The sequence below is a fragment of the Pituophis catenifer genome, unplaced genomic scaffold, assembly GCF_029215685.1.
Source record: "Pituophis catenifer annectens isolate HBS135680 unplaced genomic scaffold, rPitCat1.0.hap2 SCAF_1, whole genome shotgun sequence".
NCBI lineage: Eukaryota > Metazoa > Chordata > Lepidosauria > Squamata > Colubridae > Pituophis > Pituophis catenifer.
In genome coordinates, this window is record NW_027256881.1 from 162,265,033 (window position 1) to 162,287,089 (window position 22,057).

Consider the following 22,057-nt stretch of genomic DNA (forward strand, 5'->3'; position numbering starts at 1 on the left):
TCCTTTTCCCATGGAAATCACTGAGATCAGTCCCAGCCCGGACCTCAATGTCAGGGCTAGGACTGGTATAAAACTGTGTTATTGCTGAGGACATCGGTATAAAATTAAAGGCATTTAAAATTCTGCCTTGTTGGTTCTTTTCCATGTAATAGTTAATGAGTGACATATTATGGTTATGTCTTAATTCAGAGGTTTCAGTTATCTTGAGGATGACTTGGACTCTGATGAATAGCTTATTTAATTTCAATAAAAACTTTCAATATCCCTTTCCATTACTTTGTTGCCTTCCTTCAAGCTCCTATAAGACTCATCCCCCACAAACCCAGGGTTTTTTAATGTTCAGGCAGACGTGAGCAGGAGAACATAACAATAACCAAGGGTCATCTAGTCAGCCACAATCATAATCAAGCAGCGGGTATATTCACTGGCATGGTAGGCACTACTAACTACTGTAAGGTCTCAGTTGCCTAGAGGGTGCTGCTTAAACAACTACTCTTGCTGCAAGAGAATACTACTACAGTATTCCAAACCAGATCCCCTGCTCTATGCTGTCCAAGGTCCTGACAATTCTTGCAACCTAAAGTTTACCTAATATGACCCTGCATTAACTAAAGTGTTACAAACAATACAGCACTCTCTCTGGGAGCTGAGCTCTGTGTGATGTCTCCCTTCTTCTAAGTCTCCACTTGATTAGTAAGAAGTACCCATGGTGTAACAGTCTTTTGAGTACAGATGTTTCAGCATTACAATAGTATGGAAGCTTTCCATCAAATTCTGAAGCCAATAAAAGACTATGCTTTAAGTGACAAGCTTCTAAGCATACAGAATTTTAATGGCAACAACTATTAATTAGAACATACTAAAAATATCATGTCATTCCAAAAGTGCTTAAAGTGGTATTCTGCAGGTTCACTTTTTTGGTATATTTTTAGAATGGAAAATTGAGATATATTGTGCTTAGTTTTTATTGTGAAAATTATAAATAAATGATAAAAGCAAGGCTTTCATCTAGGGCAGTGATGGCTAACCTTTTTGCCATCGCATGCCATGAGAGGGGGGGGCGGGGGAGGGTCGTGCGCGCATATGCCCATGCGCATGTGTGCGCAACCCCCTTCCCCCCGCTCCTGGCACATGATGGCCTGGTAGGCCCGTTTTTCTTTCTTACCTGGTTCCAGATCCTCTCTGTGTATCTGGGAACGGTGAAAACAGCCTTTCCCACTCCCTTGGAGGCCCTACGGAGGCTGAAAGGGCCCATTTCCCAAGTCCCGGTGGGACAGGAAATGACATTTTTTGCTGTCCCCAGCCTCCAGAACCTCTGTAGGAGTCTGTAGGAGCCTCTGTAGGAGTCTGAAGGAGCCTCTAGGAGTCTCTGGAGGCTGGGGACAGGAAAAAACGTCACTTCCTGTCCCACCGGGAGTGGGGAAATGGGTCCTTTCAGCCTCCGTAGGGCCTCCAAGGAAGTGGGAAAGGCTGTTTTCGCCGTTCCCAGATACACAGAGAGGATCTGGAGCCAGGTAAGAAAGAAAAACGGGCCTTCCCCACCCCGCCCCCAGGTCCTCCAGAGGCAGGAAACAGCCTGTTTCCCTACTTCTGGTGGGCCCAGAAGGCCCGAAAATCAGCTGGCCGGCGCGCGCATGCGCCCCAGAGCTGAGCTGGCGTGCCCACTAATATGGCTCCGTGTGCCACCTGTGGCACGCGTGCCATAGGTTCGCCATCACGGATCTAGGGTATGTTTCTACGATGATTCTTAGACAAACAGCACCACAATGTCAGAAAAAAGTATATTCTGTGAAAGAAACTGAAATAGTTAGAAAGCTTTATTCTCTAGATATTCAGATTAAAAAGACAATAAAAACCAAACAGAATGTTGATTTGGTTGGCTCAGAATATAGACTGAAAATCGCAACTTTCAGTTAAAGGGCGGCAAAATATCTTTATATATTTGAAACAAATGTTGTCAACTAGCATGTTATAATCTGGAGAAATCTATTCACTCTAGTTAGTTTTTCCCTCTCTTTGTTAAAGACAATATGTTCTTTATAAATGGGCAACTTGTTTCTGTCACTTTCTCTTCTCTATATTCTTTTGTTTGCCTTTTTTTATAGAAGCAAAATTAGATTATTTTTCTGTAGAATTATAATAGATTTATGAAACATAAAATAGTAATAATTTCTCAAACTGTATTAAATATTTCAGGTGTTTGAAATATGCTGCATTATAGGACTGAATATTGTTAATTAGTCCTAATCATTGCTCTACATAGCGTTTCAGGACTCCTTTTTTTTTTTTAATGCAATTGCTTATCAGAAAAATGCTTCGCTTTATAACAAATTGAATGGTATTTGGAATTTGAGATGTATGTGTCATGCTCAATTTTTATTTCAGTTTTGCATTTATTCACTCATAAATCAATTATACATGTATTAGATTATCATGTCATTCAGCAGTTTCTTTTAATTGAAATAAATGTGTACTTATTTTTTTGTGCACTTTTCCTAATACATTTTAGCATGCAGTCTAAAACATTCATTTTGTACACATATTTTTTGAGTTAAGAATTGCATTTCAAATTCTGGGTATGTGCAGAACTTTCAAACCTTCATTTTGGTTATTTAAAAATGTTAACTAATAATCAATTTGATGTTGCCCCAGTTCAGGAAGCAAGCAACGGATGATGAAAATATGCCAGTTCCATTATTGCCTGTTATGCCCTTAGTACACTTCAGTATAAGTTTTAATTTCAATATTGAGAAAAATGCTAGATAAAATACATAGAATAGAGACAATTGTCTACTTATTCCTATTTTCAAAAAAAGAAAGAAACACTGATCATCTGTTAACATAAATGTGTAATTGTTCTAATCATGAAAAGAATAAGGATGATATTGTAATGCATTCCAAATAACTTCTCCTTTAGAACTGTGATTTGTATTAAAGTTGTTTAGTATTTGAAAGAAGCATTTCATTTTTGACCTTTACATGAAATTTATTGTTGTTTCTTTTCTGGATTAATTCTTTTGGATTAATGGAAAGATTTTCTTATTCAAATTTTATTGTCAATTCTATAGAAACACAGTTTTTAAATAGGAAATGATACAACACTGAATTTAAAAAAACAAGTGTTAATTATTGTAAAAAACTTCAAACTTAATTTCATCAGTGAACTGTCTAAAATACAGATGTATTCTTAATTCTCAAAAAAAAAAATTGACATGCAGTTTTATAAAATATGCACCACAAAATAGAAAAAACCACCTGGTATATTATGTCAGTTATATAGATTATATATATAAGTATTTTGTACATATAAGTATTTTGTGGTTATGTTTATATCATAGACATTAGTTTACAGAGCTGTCCAAAGTAAAGATGGAGTTCAAAGACTGAAGTAATTTACCTCCTCTTCTTTTGTGGAAGGTTCCCTTTGATCTTCCTCTGAAAGCTGATATACGTAGGGTGGTCCTGACTATCCAATGGCTCCTGACATCTTTCCAGTATCCCTATTACTGCATAACTTTATTATGGAAATAATAAAGTTGCTTCAGATGTGTAATAACTGTTGAAGTCTTGCATAGAAATGTTGGTTGGAACTCTTATATCAATTTATTTCTTAATTATTTATTAATTCCTATTCATTTATTTATATACATTAACATGTGGCCTACACATGGGTGTACCTTATACAGAAACAGTTTAGGTTATTTTGTCAAATAAATACTACATAAAATAAGGGACTTCATTCTCATTTCTGCAGTCTTTGAGGTTAACCTCAAATAATCTAGCCACTGTTAAAACAAACTGTTTGTATTTGTTGAACAGTTTCCAGAATATAAACCAATCAACAGTAGGTAATAATACTCTCCACAAAGTACCCACATATTTAAATTGACCTTTCCTGGGGTTTCCTTTGGTTCAAAAATAACTATGAATGTATTGTTGATTCTTCCATATGAGCTTGGTTTGCATCTCGCAATATTCTTGGTGTATGTTTGAATAATAGGCTGTTCTTCATTTCTGACTTCTAGTTAGTTTGTTCCTGGTTTGTTCTTTGATCCTTTGATCCTAGGTATGCCCCACGGTTTCTTTTTTCTGGTTCACCTCGCACAGCTGTTCATAGCCCAGTACTGGCAGCTATAGGTGTAATGTTCTCAGATATATGTTTTACATTTGTTTTACATTGTAAAACAAATCTAAGACAAGATATTCCTATTTGGGTTGTATTTAAATATTTAATATTTAGTTAATGTTAAATTAAATTATGATAATATATTTATTATTATTATTATTATCTTATTCAATATTAATTATATCAATATAATATATTATATTAATGTAAGAATAGAATAGAACAGAACATAATAGAATAACAGAGTTGGAAGGGACCTTGTAGGTCATCTAGTCCAACCCTCTGCTCAAGCAGAAGACCCTATACCATTTCTGACAAATGGCTGTCCAGTCTCTTCTTGAAAGCCTCCAGTGATGTAGCATCCACAACTTCTGAAAGCAAGCTGTTCTATTAGTTGATTGTTCTCACTGTCAAAAAAATTCTCCTTATTTCTAGGTTAAGTCTCTCCTTGATTGGTTTCTATCTATTGTTCCTTGCCTGGCCTTTAGGTGCTTTGGAAAACAGCTTGACCCCTTCCTCTCTGTGCCAGCCTCTTAAATATTGGAACACTGCTATCATGTCACCCTGGTCCTTCTCTTCACTAGACTAGCCATGCCCAGTTCTTGTAATAATTCTTCATATGTTTTAGCCTCCAGGCCCCTAATCATTAATAGAAGGTAACAATATACAAAGACTGGAAAATAGAAGTAGAACGATTGTGGCAAAAGAAAGCAAAGGTAGTACCAATAATAATAGGGGTCTTGGTGTAATTCTAAAACAAGACTTAATAGGTGCCAAATCCAATCTAAACATCTATCTGACTGTGCAACAAGCCAATCTAATTATATATTAATATCTTATTTATTATCTTACTCAATAGTAATTGATCTTTGTTCTATTGGCTGACTTTTTAGCATAAAATTATTCTTTTAAAGATTGTAATACAATACATCTGCTGAACAATGAGATTTTGAAATGAAATTTGGTATGCAAAGTCAGGCCATGTTAAGTTTTATTATTATCACATGCAATTTCAAGAAAGCTGAGGAAAATCAAAACAGAACAATTATATATAAATATAATGGAGAGGAATATGTTCTACTAATGGCATTTAACACCAGTGAGATTGGCCAAAATGTTCACAAACCTATACCCTGAGCGTTGGAGATGTAGACATAAATCTGGAACATTCTATCATATAGAATGTGGACATGTCCCAACACCAGGAAATATTGGCTCCAAATAAAGGAATGGCTAGAAGAAATCACGGAACATAGGATAGAATTGAAACCAGAATTATGTTTATTAGGCATACTAGATCAAAAAATGGGTAAGAAGTATCAATACATATTACACATACTAACCGCTGCCAGGATTGTTTTTTGCACAAAACTGGAAACAAATACCCCCTCAGATGAAATGGTAATTAGGAAGATACTTGAATGTGCTGAAATGGACAGGACGACTATGGAGTTAAAAGAAAGAGAAGAGTCGGATTATTATAAAATTTGGAGTAGACTATACAAGTGGTTAGAGAATAGAAGCCAAAACAAGAAATAAAAGTTCAAAAACCATTGAATATAATATAAATATAAATGTATATACAAAGAACTTATAATATTATTATAACATAATTATTATAGTATTACTAGAATTGTTAAAATTTATGAGAAGGCAAATATTGAATAGTGAATTACAAAAGCAGAATATACATGCTGATATGGAAAGCTGTAAAATTATATTACATTGTTGTGTTGCTTGTGTTTTTTATTTGTATTTGTACTTGTTTTCTTTTTTCCCTTTTTTCTTCTGTATTTGTGTTTTTTAAAGTTAGAAAATGTTCAATAAAAACTATTTTTAAAAAAGAGAATGGAGGAGAAAAGAACAGAACAGAACGGAACAGAATTCTTTATTGGCTAAGTGTGATTGGACACACAAGGAATTTGTCTTTGGTACATATGCTCTCAGTGTACAAAGGACTTGTTCCGGATTACACAAGTCTCGGGTTTTAAATTTAAGCATTTTAAATTGAGCCTGGAAACAGATTGGAACCCTTACTAATAGATACTAATCTGAAAATTCTGCCCCAAGTGAAGCTCCTAAATTCTCTTCATGATAGTTTTCCTACAGAAACTGCTGCCCTAAACCAAATAAGGGCCTGCTGTTCTTTGGATAATGATTACAAAACCTTAATTACAAACTCACACCCAATTCATACTAAATGTTATATTTTATTCCTGATTCCTGAGAAAGTGAAAGCAATATCCAGAAGTACATCCATGATGTCAACCAATTTAGTCAAAAGGATGCAAAGGATACAATTTTCTTTTCTTTTTCCCATTCAATTATGTCAGATTCTTGAAGACTGTCTGGACAAGCCCCTGCAGTTTTCTTGACAGATTTTACAGAAGCGGTCTGTCATTGCCTCTTACCTAAAAGGATACAGTGCAGATCAAAAAATTCCCTGGTCTTCAAACCACTGAAACAGTTCCCACCTCCTGTGTCAGTGTTTCACCAAGAACTAAAAGAAAAGGAGTCCTAAAAATGAATGCATAACTGTTCTAGAATTGCTACCTTTCTCTTGGTTTCCTTTTAATTGATCTATCTGGTCAATTGGAAAATATATCTTCATTTCCTCTTTAGAAATGACAAAGGAAGTTCCTGAACTTTCCAGCCTAGATAATAAAGCATGAATTCAAATATTTTAAAAGATCATAAAATATATACCATATGTACATTTCAGAAATGAGTTTGGCTGTTAGGTCTGATTTCTATCAAGATCATATACACTTGTATTAAAAAAATTACAATTTGCTGATTTTATTACCGTCTTCCAAGTGAAACTATCCAGAACTATAACATATGATTAATGTTTGAAGCCAGCACATCTGTAAAGTCACTTTAAAGATTGATGTTTCAGAACATATTATGAAATGTCAACATTTGGCATGTTTGTTATTGCACAAATGTATTCCCAGTATGCATCCTAACGTTGACAACATAAAACTATATATCTCTTCAAAATTGAAAAACAAAAATTCATGATATTGAAACGCACACAATAAAAGTTCTTAGGGGAATTATAAAGAAGTTCAAACTGATTTTTTAAGACATCTGTGTTGTAAGTATGAGTGGAACCCTTGGGAACAAGTGCAATAATGCATTGGAAGAAAATGCCTTTTATACTAGCCTTAAGTTGCTTAAAAACAAGCTGTAAGAATAACAGAGATCAATAACTCATGAATTGGAATGACAAACTGTACAAACTGGTATCCTGTTTTTGAAATGTTTTTATTTGCAGTGTGGTAATAATCACATTGTCAATTTTGCTCAATACTTCTTGTTTCTTGTTGGCTAAGAGACAAATCTAACATACCCACTTTCATTTTATTATCCTTAAAACATTTTGCACATCTTTACTTTTGATTTTTATGTTGTATCCATTATAGGTTATCATTCTGATAAAACTGTGTTTTGGCTAATTGATTTATTGATGAAATGCATAAATATCCCAATCCCAAAGGTTCTGTGCTGTATCTGGTTTCTGGACTTGTCAGTCTTTATTATTATTATTTTTTAATTAATTTAATTTATATACCGCCCTTCTCCCAAAGGGACCCAGGGCGGTGTACAGCCAGCATAAAACCCACAAATATAAAATTTAAAAAACAGTTTAAAAATATTAAATAGTTTGGCCCATATAATTAAAATAAACAATCCAATTTAAATGTTTAAAAAAGAATTAACAATTAAAATTTAAAATTAGGCCAGCCCGGCTTGTTGAAATAAAAGCATCTTGAGGACCCGGCGGAAGGTGCGCAAGTTGGGAATCCTCCACATCTCGGGGGGCAATTCGTTCCAGAGGGCAGGAGCCCCCACAGAGAAGGCTCTCCCCCTGGGGGAGCCTTATAACTCAATAATGTTTTATGCTCCTCAGAAAATAATATTGGAGATAATACCGGTATTCATATATGTATATGTTCTATCTCATCACCTGAAGGTTGAGAGAAAATGATTAGGAGCCCTAATCATTAAGATATCCCAAAAAAGCAATGACACCATATTATAATATATGCCACTGACATGTTATACTGCAATATCTAGAGGGCTACCTATTCCTTTTGTGGAAAATCATTAACGAGCAATCCAACCTAGAAATAAGGAGAAATGTATTGACAGTGAGAACAATTTATTTCAAGAAAAAACTGGACAGCCATTTATCTGGAATGGTATAGGATCTCCTGTTCAAGCAGGGTTTGGACTGATAGACCTCCAAGATCTCTTCCAACTGTATTATTTTATGTCCTATGATCTTGTGAGTAGACAGACATCTAGACTGATAGAAAATGATGTCCTGGATTTTCTCCAGGTAGCATTTTTAAAGGTTCAGAGTATAAATGCATTAAAATATGCCATTGATTCTCTTATATGAACAAGATATCCTTTTCTCATGTCTCTTTACTAAAGATATATACTTATAGAATGGTTATTTACAAATTTCCATCAAGAGAACTTAACCATACTTATGAAGAATGTTGCTCTAAACATCCTTACACTGTTGAAAAAATACCTTTGTGGTTGTAACCTGGCTATAATTTGGGCACAGCATGATTAAACTGGGAATTTTAGCATGCTTTCTGCAGTATATATGAGTCACAAGTCTGTTGCTTGGAGGAATTCTTTGGTAATTTCTAAAAGCAGCTTTCTATGGGCTTTCTAGCCTCCAAAGCCCTCTCATAATCAGGACAAAAATTATGTTGATTTTTCTTTTTTTTTGGCAAATTGATATTCCAAAGCAGTCCAAGACCAACAAATGTGCAGATGCAACATTTGGCAAATGAAGCTTTTGTGTCACATGTGCTCCCACCTGGACATAGTAGTGTTTCACAGTCTGAAGGATAAATAAATAAGAATGCCTTCTGGAAGTCCTGCACAAATTCTTGCCTTTTCAGGATTCTCAGAGGTCATTCTTCCATTTTCTCCCCAGTCCAGATGCTGATTAGTGGAAGGCCAATGCTTTTATTCTCACAAATTTCTGGGTTTTGTTCTATGATCTATATAAAGCAACGGCAAACATTTCAGAATAAAATTGTGTGAGGGCTCAAATTTACCTTCCCTCCCAATTTTTTTTAAAATTGTCCCAAATCATGGAAGACCACTCTTCTTTCTCTATAAGATGCTGAAACCTGTTTAAGTCTTGTGAAATTTGAACATTTTCATACAAAAAATCTCATTCAGGAACATTGTAATCTTTTAAGCCACTTTTTAAATTAAAAATATTTTATTTGCAAAGTTCATAGGTACCCTCCTAACTCCTGATTTGTAGTGTTTACTGTACTGTATTGATCTATATTGTGGACAATATAGATATTCAAATATGAATGTTTCATCTAGATTCAGGAAAAAGAGATCCATTTCTTTTTCAATTTATCTAGATCTAGATCTAGAGAATCCACAGATGTTTGGCCTTGCTGGTTGAGTCAATGAGGGGACGCTATGCTACCCAAAGCATAAGAGATCAGAATGCTCTTGGCAAGACCTGGAAAATAAACATTTATGATTAGGAACTTATTTCCTAATACTGGAAGTTCATACCCATTTGGGATTTTTAACAAACTTCGTTGTTAAACATTTTGGTTTTTTAATAATTTGCAGTGCTAAGACTAAAGAAACATACTACTTTGAATTAATTAAAATCCATATATCACTTTCTTTTAAAAAAAAATGTTTATGAGACAATTACAATTAGTACTTTTACTAGAAAGCTTGCACATTCTGAAGATGGAGGAAAATGAAAGACCATTGGTACATCATGCCTTTGAACTCAGTTTTCTTTCCCTCCCCCCCTCAGAAAAAGTAATCTAGCAATTTTCCAGAGTCTGCTGATCTACGAAGTCTGGCAGCCCCAAAGAGCATTGCCATTGGTGAAAGTTTTTGGGAACCCTAGTTATCAACAGATAGAGGGCACACTTCGCACTTCTTATGTCTTGCTCTTAAAACTGATGAACCTGGGTAGCCCTGAACCTGTGGAAAGTTTACTAACAGCCTAGAATAAACTGAATGGCATTGTTTGTGAAGGGAGAAGACTCCTGTTTTGCTCTGAGGTATATGACCTGTCTAACTCATGAGAGTTAGGAAGCCAAAGAGGATGCATCCTATTACATTTAAGATATTATTTTGAAATATTTACAATATTTTGAAATATTTAAAATATTTTGAAATATTGATTGTTCTTCTTCTTGTTCCATATCCGTCATTGGACGTTGGCGATCATGTTGGCAATCCTATTTTTGTCAACAGCCGCCTGAAAAAGTGCTGCTGAGTTTTATCCAAATCAGTCTCTTAGGTTGAAATATTGATAGCATAGTGCAAATACATGTATATATATGTATTGTGGAGTGTCACAACATAACATGCAAGAAGAGGAATGACTTGGGAGACAAAGCAAAATGGTGAAGAATGAGGGACTACGTCCAAATTATTATATAATAAAGTTTTAGCTTACAATATACTCTGCAATCTGTGGTAAAAATCTGATAAGAAAGAACACATTGCAGCAAATGAATTAGACCTAGCAGCTGCCATGATACTCTAAACTTGGTTTGTATTAACCTTGCTTATTTTTTAACGGTTGGGCATATTATGCAAACTTAGCTCATGTAGATCTTAATTATACTTTGCAAGCAACAAAGGGAAGTTGTTGTGTGAATACATCTACTATGTTTTGTTTCTCCAGCTTATCCAACCAGATCTCTTGGCTTTTCATTTTCTGATTCTATAGGTCAGAGGCGAAAAGAACCATGACCTATGATATGGAAATAGACCTTAAGAATTTAAAAACAGCTGAGGGCCAGGGTGGTGATGGCGAAGCCTAACTTGGTACTAGTTAGCTACATGGGAAAAGGGAAAAATCAATCATTTTGTTTCTACAATTAAAATAATTCCTTTGAATGTGTCATTAAGTACTGTATTGTTGAACCAACTTTTCCCCTTCCAGAGGGACATTTTATAGACAAAGAAATTTCGCCATTGGTTCTTGGTTATTTCATTTATTTCCTCCCCCACAGATTCCACCAAAACTTTTTTTTTTTTAAAAAAAGGGAAGTGGGTTCATAGGTTTTGAGTTCCATGCAATGGAGGCTACTCCATACATTATGAGAGGCTACTTTTCTGAAGAATTGTTAAGTTTGTCATGAGCAGGATAGAACCCTGAGTTTTAAACCTTTGCATGTACAACCTTGTTTATTCGCAACATATTCTGAGAGTCCCAGACTGATTTTAGTGAAGAATGCAGCGCATGATAGATTTTTCATTGCTAATCCAGACTTGCATTAAAACTTTAATTAATTTAGAAAAATGTACTGAAGACATAGAGTAGGTTCCCATAAAATGGGAGGTCACAGTTTGTTTACTCATTGGTCACAAATAAATAAATACATTAAGCTGTAAACCTTGAACTATAGTGGTTGTATCCAACACAAACAAGCAAGCCACTTTTAGATGTGTATTGAATGAATTTAGTCATAGAAATAAGCAATTTAAGATTCAATTCACAAAAATCAGGAACTCTGGCCTGTTTCTGTTCTATTGTATGATGTTTATGATGGAATAAACTGTGGCAATTGTTTCCTCTTAAAGAAATTGGTATAAATTTAAAAAGTATTTCAGATATAATCTTGGGATTTTAGATTTACTGACAAAACAGGTAGTCTTTTAATTGTTTTCAAAAACTTTGGTCAAAGTGCTAGAAGGCCCACTTCAAAAATGCTGACATATAAATCTAGAATTTGGAAAATATATTATGTAATTGAAAGCTAGAGAGTCAGTTTGATGTAGTTGTTAAAGCATCAGACTAGAAACCAGAAGACCATGAATTTTAGTTCCACTTTGGGCTCAAAGCCAGTTGGGTAACCTTGGACTGGTCACATTCTCTCAGCCCCAGGAAGCAGGAAATGGCAAATCACCCCTGTGCTTTATAGCTCTCTTTGCTGTGTGATCACATCAGATAAAGAAATGACTGTCTGTTCAGACTAGATCAGTTAAACTATGTGAGGGATTTCTTTGCTTCCTCAAGAAATCCTGTATAGATAGGGAAACTTGATCAGATGTTATTTCCCAGACTCTTCATTAAATCACAGCTCTAGTTCCTGGCCTCCAAATGATAGGACATATGAAATAGAGCTCTTTTGCATAAATTGCAGTATCTAAGAATGATAAATGCAGGAAAGGCTGAATGTCTCTTAAAACATTTGCACTGTCTAGTAGGGTTAGAGATGGCTAGTGGAATCTCGAAGGTGTAGGCTGGTTTGGAAAGTTTAAAAGACTATTCCAACAAAAGGCAATGGCAAAATGGTAATGCATGTTTGTATTGTTGCCAAGAAAATTAGAAGCTTGTGCCCACAAAGTCACCATGGGTTATGCTCAATAGAATGGATTTAAAAAAAAAAACGCAGCACAAAAATCTATGCATTTGCCATTTGTATAAACAGGATTCCCTATTTCTATAAGACAGTTGTTGTATACCAAATATTTCTGTGGACACTATTAGACTAATAATTCTTAGTAGTCTTTTTGTTATAGTATGGCAAGTGCTAAATTTATATCCAGTATATCATAATAATATAATCTGCAGGAGCCTTGATTTCCCATTTCCCCAGTTCTTTGGGGTTAAGCAGAGAAAGAGAACACTCAAAAGGACATCTTTGCAATAGGGATTCCAGCAGATCAATTCATAGTTAAAAGCTTCAAAATATTCTTTTTCTATTTCCTAAGGAATACCAGTATTACAGCTGTAGAGATTTGTGTTCTCTTTATCTAAATTGGCTTTTTAATGGAGTCAGCATTATTTAAATAGTCTGAGTGGACAGATATGTTTTCATTACAAGCAACTTTTTCTCTAGCCAACCTTCTCTAACAAAGCCTAACCTTTGTTGTAGATATTACCAAATTGATGGATTGCTTTTTTTTTTTTTTAACATTACAGGGTTGTTCTGGCTGTGGAAAATGTGACTGCAATGGAGTAAAGGGGCAAAAAGTAAGTATTCTGTATGTACAGTATTTTTCCTTCCTTGTGTTTTCGCCAATTTTGAATAAATCAGGATAAATGAATTTTAATACTACTAGGGTACCCAATTTGGGAGGGGCGATAATATTTAGCTATGTGGAAGTAAAAATTGGACATGACCAAATTGGAAAACACAGGGGAGCAGTGATTGAAGATAAAAGCTGTGATAAATGACTGGGTTGTCTGAGGATCCATCTCTCTCCAGTGATGGGATTCAAATAATTTAACAACTGATTCTCTGCCCTAATGACCGACTGGGTGGGCGTGGCATGATGGGCATGGCCAAGGAGTGTGATAGGCAGCACTTGGCCTCCTGCACCCCCCTAGGAGCAAAAATGGGCTGTGGGGGTATGTGCCCCCCCCAGTACCCCATTTTGGGCCTAGTAGGCCTCCCTTTAGCTTCCTAGGCCATGGGGGGGGCACACCGCATCCCCCCGCACCCTGTTTTGGGCCTAGTAGGAGCAAGAATGGGCCAAACCAGCTGAATCTCACCACTGCCTCTCTCCCTCTCCATCAACAAACATGTGAAATAAAGTTTGCAATTACCTCTGAAACGACTTGTTTTTGAATGCCTTGAGAATATATAAGAACATGGTTTTTCTAATATTAAATCTACAAGCCTGAGAAACTTTATATTACAAATCTCAATTTTAATGGTTATAGGAAGGACATTCTTTGCAGGATCACATCCACTTCATCTCCTTGGGAAAACAGTTTTAGGAAATCCCCTACTTCCTTATGAACATATTACTAAAAATCCTTGCCCATTTATAGACATGCAGAAAACAAAAGTTAATACTGACGTTTAAAACATTTATTAATAAAATTAAGCAGTCAGCTGAAAAGTCCTATCAGGTTCACTGAATGGAGCTATTATCTGAACAAGACATATATCAGTGTTATTTAAAAACATCTTAAATTATAGAGTATTTTATGTTCATTCCTGTGAACAACTAATTCAAATCTTTGAATGCATGGAGGGATGGCAGAAAAGAAAGTTATTTTTAACGCTGGAGGTACCAAGACTGTAACCTTGAAATCTGAACTTCTTGAATCTTGGACAAAAAAGAGAGAAGGGCTTAATGGAGTCCCAAGCTTCCACTCACTGACTTCCTTAGTATTAATTGTGACCCACCCTATAGTGGTTGCTAAAGACACCATCCAAAGGCAAAGCCACATATTAAACTAGGCCCATCTCATAGATTTCTAGGATTAGCCTAGAACAGAGGTCTTCAAACTTGGCAGCTTTAAGACTTGTGGACTTCAACTCCCAGAATTCTCCAGCCAGTATAGCTTAAAACTATAAATCTTAAAGCTGCCAAATTTGAAGATCTCTGTCCTAGAATCTCATGGAAAGTGGCAAATGTTGTGATAGAACTTTCCTTTAGCCCCATAAAGATGAATATGTAATTTAAATTGTGAGTGGCTGAAATGGGATAGAGATTGTATCATTTGGCCTTGATCTAGACATGGGATTCTTAACAAACTGCCTTATGTTGCTTCAAAGTATCTGTATGTCTGGACCATGTTTGTCTATGCTGTACTGCCTGGCTATAACTTTCACAGAGAAATTGTTCTTGATTCTACTGCAAGAAACAATTGCATGCAAAACATGTTCTCTGGCATGCAGTTCTCCATATATATTCCTGTCAGATGTAAATGCCTTATTCTCTAATGTGTAAATAATGTATATATGGAACATCAGGGGTTAACTTATTCTTTGGACTTTAATGTATTCATAATTTACCACTCCCATTCCTGGCTCCACCCCTTGTATATATAAGGAGCCATCCTCCCCATTTTTCCTTGCTTCTATCTTGAATATTCAGCGAATATAGAATGCCTATTATGATTAAAGAGAGATATATTTAAATCTTTAACTTCTATTATCTTTATTGAGTCTGATCCTGAAAATATTGCAACAAGCTGGTAGCAGAGGATGGTTAATTGACTCAATAAGTAATTAAAAATGTCCAAGAAAGATAGGCTCAACACCAGGGCCTACAGCAAAGAAATAGAAACTGATCAAGAGATGATCAACGAATCCACTAATGCGATTTCGAGAGAATCCGAAGAATACACCACTGAAGAAGAAGAACTGATGAGTGAAAACAACGACCAAGAAAAAATTGAGATAGAAAATAACGAACTCAGGTCAGAGATATTAAAGATACTAAAAAGCCAAAAGAATGATGAAAGCCTCATCGCGGACCTCCAGGAGATGCTGAGGAACAGCGGAGCAGCGAGAGAGAAAAACGTCATTAAAGAAAAACCCAAAGATCAAAAAACTGTGAGTGAAATGACTACTGAGAAAATAGTTGTAAAAAAGAAAAGATGTGACCTCGCGCGAAATTTTGAACGGCAGCCATCTTGGTTTCAACGAACTTCAAAAGAGAGTGAAGCAGAGCCAATCAAAACGCTCAGTTCAAAATTTCTGGCGCGAAAAACGCTATCAGACGAAGAAAGTGAAAAAGAAGTCTCAAACTCTTCAGATGAACCAAAATCAGAAAGTGAAGACGATTTAACAAAGTCTCAAGTAAAGTCAGCAATGAAAACGCTTTTTGCTGCTTTTGGGCCAAGATTGAAAATCTCCAAGACATCAACGAAGAAGCAAGAAATCAAACCGACAACTCAAGATCTGCACGCTCCCATCCTGACTTCGAAAACGACGACACCCGAGCCCAGAGAGCCATGCCGATTCCGTCCTACACCGCAGACAGAATCGAGTGCCAGCGCACACAAGAGAAAGAGAAGAACCGTCGCCATCACCAAAGCCCCAAAAACCGAGCCAGAGACCGACTCATCTGAAGAGGAGCGGATCGAGAGAGCTGAAATGGAGAGAACCTTCCACAACGGCGCCAAAGAAGAAATGAACAACGCGCATGTGCAAAACTACGTAGACGGCCCCGAAAGACTTGAACTGGCCAGAGAACCGCGCAGACTCGTTACAAGCATCCCAATGCCGTTCTGTAATTTCCTGCACTTGAGAGACCACGGACTGCCTCAGGTTGTAAGTAATGGACAAAATAATGTGGGGAACTTACCCAGTGACTTCCCAAAACTTAGAATTGATGGCATTAATTTACAAGAGTGGTACCAACAGCTTCAGGTTATTTTCATGAAAGAAAATTTACTATTCTTTATAACTAGTCCTCCAAGAAGACCTTGGACTTTAAAAATAGATTGTTTACATCATAGAGCATTTTTCATAATAATTTCTAGCGTGTCTCCTGCAATGTATCATAGCATCAAACCAAACCTAACTGTATCAGAAATAATTCAGTGCATGTTTAATCTATTTCACAGCGATAGCGTAGCCACAACCACAAGAATGTCTAAGGATTTCTTTTCTTCTAGAGTGAAGCCAGGGGTTTCTATAAGTGAACATTTGATAAATCTAAACAAAATAAGAGCTGAGCTGCAATTGAGGGGGGAAGTGATTTCAGATCAAACAATGAAAAGTGTTATTATCAATTCACTTGATCCATCATGGGATAGCTTTATGTCACACTTAGATACCATTAATTTGGGATATTTATCAATAGAAAGTCTATCTAACAAATTGATAGCAGAAGACAATTTAAGAAAAAATCGTTCCAGTAACCAAACAGAACACAAATCTTTTAGGAAAGTAGTCTTTCAAGATAAATATAATGAGGCCTTTAGATGCCACAATTGTGGATCCAGGGAACACAGTAGAAGAGACTGTCCCAAAGTCCCAAGGGAGAGACATAGGCCAGAATATAGGAGCAAATACAATTACAGACAATCTTCCACAGATAGACACAAATATAGAAGTCCACCAAATTACAGAGAAAGTAGAGGGGGTAGAGAAAATTCAAAAGAGAGAAAATCTGGGTCACTAAATGGGCTAAATAAACAAGACAGCACCAGAACACAACAAGATGAGAACAATAATTGGCTTATTGATTCTGGTGCAACAAATCACACCACTAACAACAAAAGTATATTAACTTCATTTACAGAAGATAAGTTTGTGATAAAGGTAGCTAATCAAGAAAAGGTTCAAGTATTAGGCAGAGGAAATGTGACCTTGCCTGGTTTAGGGAAAATAGAGGGGGTATTATTAATCCCAGAAATACCTCACAACATACTGAGTGCTATAAAACTAAGCAGAGAATCTGACATCAATATAGTTTTCTCAAAGGGGAAAGCAACTATAGAAAAGAACAAAACAAATGTAGGTACTGTGATGATAAAAGGGGGTCTACCCTATCTGATAACCAAAGAAAGATGGTTACATAACATTGATTCAAATATGGAAGATTGTATTGAAGCAGATGATGAAAATGTCAGTAACAGTGACAATGATGAATGTAAAATAACTCATGATAACAAAAATACACACAATGAGAAGAAACCAAAAATAGGTAAACCAATTCATGATGAGTGTGCTCACATCTTACATAGGAAGTTAGGACATGCAAGCTTTCCCGTAGTACAAAAAATGACTGAACACGCAGAAGGTGTCAAAATAAAAAATTGTGAAAATTATTTGGAATGCTCAGTATGTAAATCCACCAAACTAAAAACCAGTCCCAGACCAAAAAAATCTAACAGATCAACTAACAATATTTTTGATTTGGTACATATGGACTTAGTTGGTCCATTAACTCCATCAATTACCTATAGAAAACGTTACTTCCTAACAATAGTGGATGATTACAGTCGCTATGGTTTTGTTTACACATTAAAGCACAAGGATGAAACCTTTCAGAAATTTAAGGAATTCTACAAACGCATAGAAACACAGCATAATATCAGAATAAAACAAATTATGACAGATAGGGGATGTGAATTCATGTCTAAAGAATTCTCCCAATGGTTAAAGGATAGAGGGATGCTACATTTCACGTCCAATCCATTTTCTGCATTTCAAAATGGGATTGCAGAGAGAAAGAATTCCACACTACAAACCATGATTAGATGCACATTAGAGGATGCTGGTTTAGGCAAACAATTTTGGTCAGAAGCCTTACATTATTCAAATTACACTCAAAATAGAACATGGTCCAGTATTGTGAATAAGACACCATATGAGGTGATGTACAATAGAAAACCCAAATTAGCACACATGCACATATTTGGAGTTACTGCAGACGTACACATACCTAAACAATTGAGAAGAAAGGGAGAAAACGTATCCAGGAGATTAAGATTCATGGGATACGAAACTGGAACCAAAGGGTACAGATTCATTGATAATAATAACAAATTTATAGTATCCAGAACAGCTGTGTTCCATGAGCAGGCCAATTGGTCTAAATTGCACCTTAATGAAATATTTCCTAATAAAAGCAAAGATAATATATCTTACGAGGAAGGAACAACAGAAAATCAAAATATTAACAAAAGTAGGAACAAAACCAAAACTTGGACAAATAGTCAGCATAAAATAAAGACAGACACATTAACAAAAAAGGAAGCCAGATATTTGCATGACAACCATAGCAAACCTGAAAGAAATATTAGAAACAATAGAAACCAAATACCAAATAAATACAAAGATTACATAATGCATATGGATGGAGAACAAATAACACCTAATACATATGAGGAAGTATTGAAACTTCCCCGTGAAGAAAGAGAAAAATGGGAACTAGCTATGGAAAAAGAGATGAAAAGTTTACAAGAATTAAATGTATTCACACCTGCGATCGCACCTAAGGACAAAACAATTATAGGTACCAGGTGGATTTATAAAATTAAGAATTTGGAAGGAGGTAATACCTTATACAAGGCCAGACTAGTTGCACAAGGTTATGCACAAAAATATCCAGAAGACTATACTGACACTTATTCACCAACAGTGAGAACAGAGAGTGTCAAAACAGCTCTTGTAGTAGCATCTGCACTCAATCTGGACGTGTTTCAATATGACATACAGACTGCATACTTACACGCAAAATTAGATAAGGAAATATATGTAAGAGCACCACACAGTCAATACACTAATAAGAACGAAATTTGGTTATTAAATAAGAGTCTGTACGGATTGAAGCAATCTGGCAAAAGATGGTACGATTGCTTGGTAAAAGTACTTAAGACCATGGATTTCAACGCCACCACTGCTGATAACTGTTTCTTTGTAAAAAAGAGTAATGATCATATTGAATTTGTATTAATTTATGTGGATGATATTTTATATATTGGAAAGCATAAAGAGAGCAGGGAAATCTTTGTAAATAAGTTAAACGAACATTTCTCATTGAAATCACTAGGTAGAGTGAATAAATACCTTGGTGTACAAATTAACAAAACTAAAAGAGGATTCAAACTTACTCAGAAAGATAAAATTATTGAACTCCTAAACAAATGTAACTTAAATAATGCCAAAACATGTGACACACCTATGCAAACTGATTTTCTTAGAAACACTGATGAATCTTCCCCTGAGTTTAAAGACAACACATTTTACAGATCAGTTATAGGTTCACTCCTTTATATATCTAATTGGACTAGGCCAGATATTGCATTACCTCTCAATTTATTGTCAAGATATGTTAGCAAACCAACCTTGTATCATTGGGAAGCTGTCAAAAGAATTTTAAGGTATCTGAAAAGTACATTAGATTTTTGTTTAATATTGGAACCAAATAATGACAAAGAACCAAAAATTACTTGTTATGCTGATGCAGATTGGGCTGGTGATACATCATGCAGAAAGAGTACCTCTGGTTATGTTTTTCTATTGAACGATTGTCCAGTTTACTGGTATACTGGTAAACAAGAACTGGTAGCCACTTCTACCACAGAAGCGGAATATGTTTGCTTGTCTAAGGCTGCAAATAACCTTGTATGGTTCAATGATTTGATCACAGATGTTTGGAAGAAACCTACTTTACCATTTATTATGCATGAAGACAATAAAGCGGCAATTGAAATATCTAGATCCGATGCAATTGGACAAAGGTCCAGGCATATTGATATAAAATTTAAGCACGTGAGACAACTATCTCAAGACGGATTCATCAAAGCAATACATTGTGATACTTCTGAACAATTAGCTGATATATTAACAAAACCCTTACCTTCTAAACAACACAAATATTTAACTTCTAAATTATATGTATTATATTGTCCTGAATCTGAATGTAACTGGTGTTGTATAACGAACCGGCATTTAGAGGGGGATTTGTCAGATGTAAATGCCTTATTCTCTAATGTGTAAATAATGTATATATGGAACATCAGGGGTTAACTTATTCTTTGGACTTTAATGTATTCATAATTTACCACTCCCATTCCTGGCTCCACCCCTTGTATATATAAGGAGCCATCCTCCCCATTTTTCCTTGCTTCTATCTTGAATATTCAGCGAATATAGAATGCCTATTATGATTAAAGAGAGATATATTTAAATCTTTAACTTCTATTATCTTTATTGAGTCTGATCCTGAAAATATTGCAACAATTCCCTTTTTCAGGATTAGGATCCTCTTCAGGTTGTTGTGTTTTTTTTAATTAGATATTTATATAATTATAATTATATTTGTTTATATTTCTTTATTTTATTATGTTCACACTCGCTTTGGGGATCGAAGAAACACAGTATTTCTTACCACGGGGGTAAAAATGTAATAAAAGGGAAGTGCTGCATGTTAGCCTATCAGGACTCAATATCATCAATGTTTTCCTGTTTGTGTCCTCTGTGGTTCATACACATTCTACAGTAGTACGGATGGTGCAATAACATCTGTGTGAATTTCTGAGGATTATGAATATAAGCAGCAGTTAGATGTGTGTTCTGCAGATGTGCTTTTTGAAATTAAATTGATAATTATGTGCATTCATTTCATCATAGTCATATATTTGAGGATAATCATAAGACAGACTCTAATATGCAGCACAAAATAACTAGGTGACTGACAACCTTCATCTGTTCATCAATTTGGTGTATCAAAAAACTGCTATTTTGCAAGCCTTTAACAGTACATCTTACAGTCCAATGCAATGAAGTTTCAGATTCAATCAAAATTTGTATAACCAAAGGTTTTTGATATGCTTCCTTTGGTCTTTGGAGATTTACAAAATTAAACAATAGCAAACTGAAGCTGGTGCCCCTACTGTCCTTTTCTTGAAGGACAGAAGGAATATCTAAAAATGCAAAAGGAAGGGAGGGAGAGGAATACTGAAAGTAAATTACTACTGATTCACATGGCACCTATGATAGATCAACTAAAGAGTAAAAGGTTTATGGTAAAAGCAGAACATCTTATAAAATTTCCCCAGAATTATTTATTTATTTATGTATGTAGCTGCTCATTCCATATGTGACTTGGATGGCTTACAAGATTAAAATGAAAACATTTCTAAAACTCCCAAAATAATCATACAAAAAATTAAAATTAAAAAACTACTGGGTTTCCCCAAAAATAAGACATCCCCTGATAATAAGCTCTCCCCCAAAATAAGCCCTCTCCGAAAATATTGAAATGCATGCACCGCTGGTCCCCGCCATTTCCTTTAGTTAGGGAGACAGAGCTGGAAATCAGGTAAGATGGCAAGAGGAGCCCCGTCTTGCTCCATGCCCCAAAATAATAAGACCTCCCTGAAAATAAGGCCAAGCACTTATTTTGGGGTTCAAAAAAATATAAGACAGGGTCTTATTTTCGGGAAAACATGGTATCAGTTTGGTTAAGGTGCTGGCCTAGAAACCAAGAGACAGTGAGTTCTAAACCTGCTTTATGCATGAAAAACCTTGGGCCAGTTATTTTCTCTTAGCCCAGGTCAGGGTTGTTGTAGAAGGAGGAAGGAGTATAAGGTATCTCTGCCACCTTAAGTTACTTATAAAGTGATAAAGATGGGCAAAAATTTAATAAATAAAATAAAAACATCTAAACCATATCATGTAACCACTTTATAGG

The 22,057-nt window shown here is 35.4% G+C and overlaps 1 protein-coding gene across 1 annotated transcript in view; it reads left to right on the plus strand.

The window, feature by feature from the left end:
• The window catches only part of COL4A1 (collagen type IV alpha 1 chain), a 170,237-nt gene that overhangs the window by 18,592 nt on the left and 129,588 nt on the right, over positions 1–22,057 (plus strand). The window contains exon 2 of the mRNA XM_070933135.1: positions 13,089–13,139. Within this exon, the coding sequence (XP_070789236.1) occupies positions 13,089–13,139 (51 nt within the window). The remainder of the gene's footprint in view (positions 1–13,088; positions 13,140–22,057) is intronic.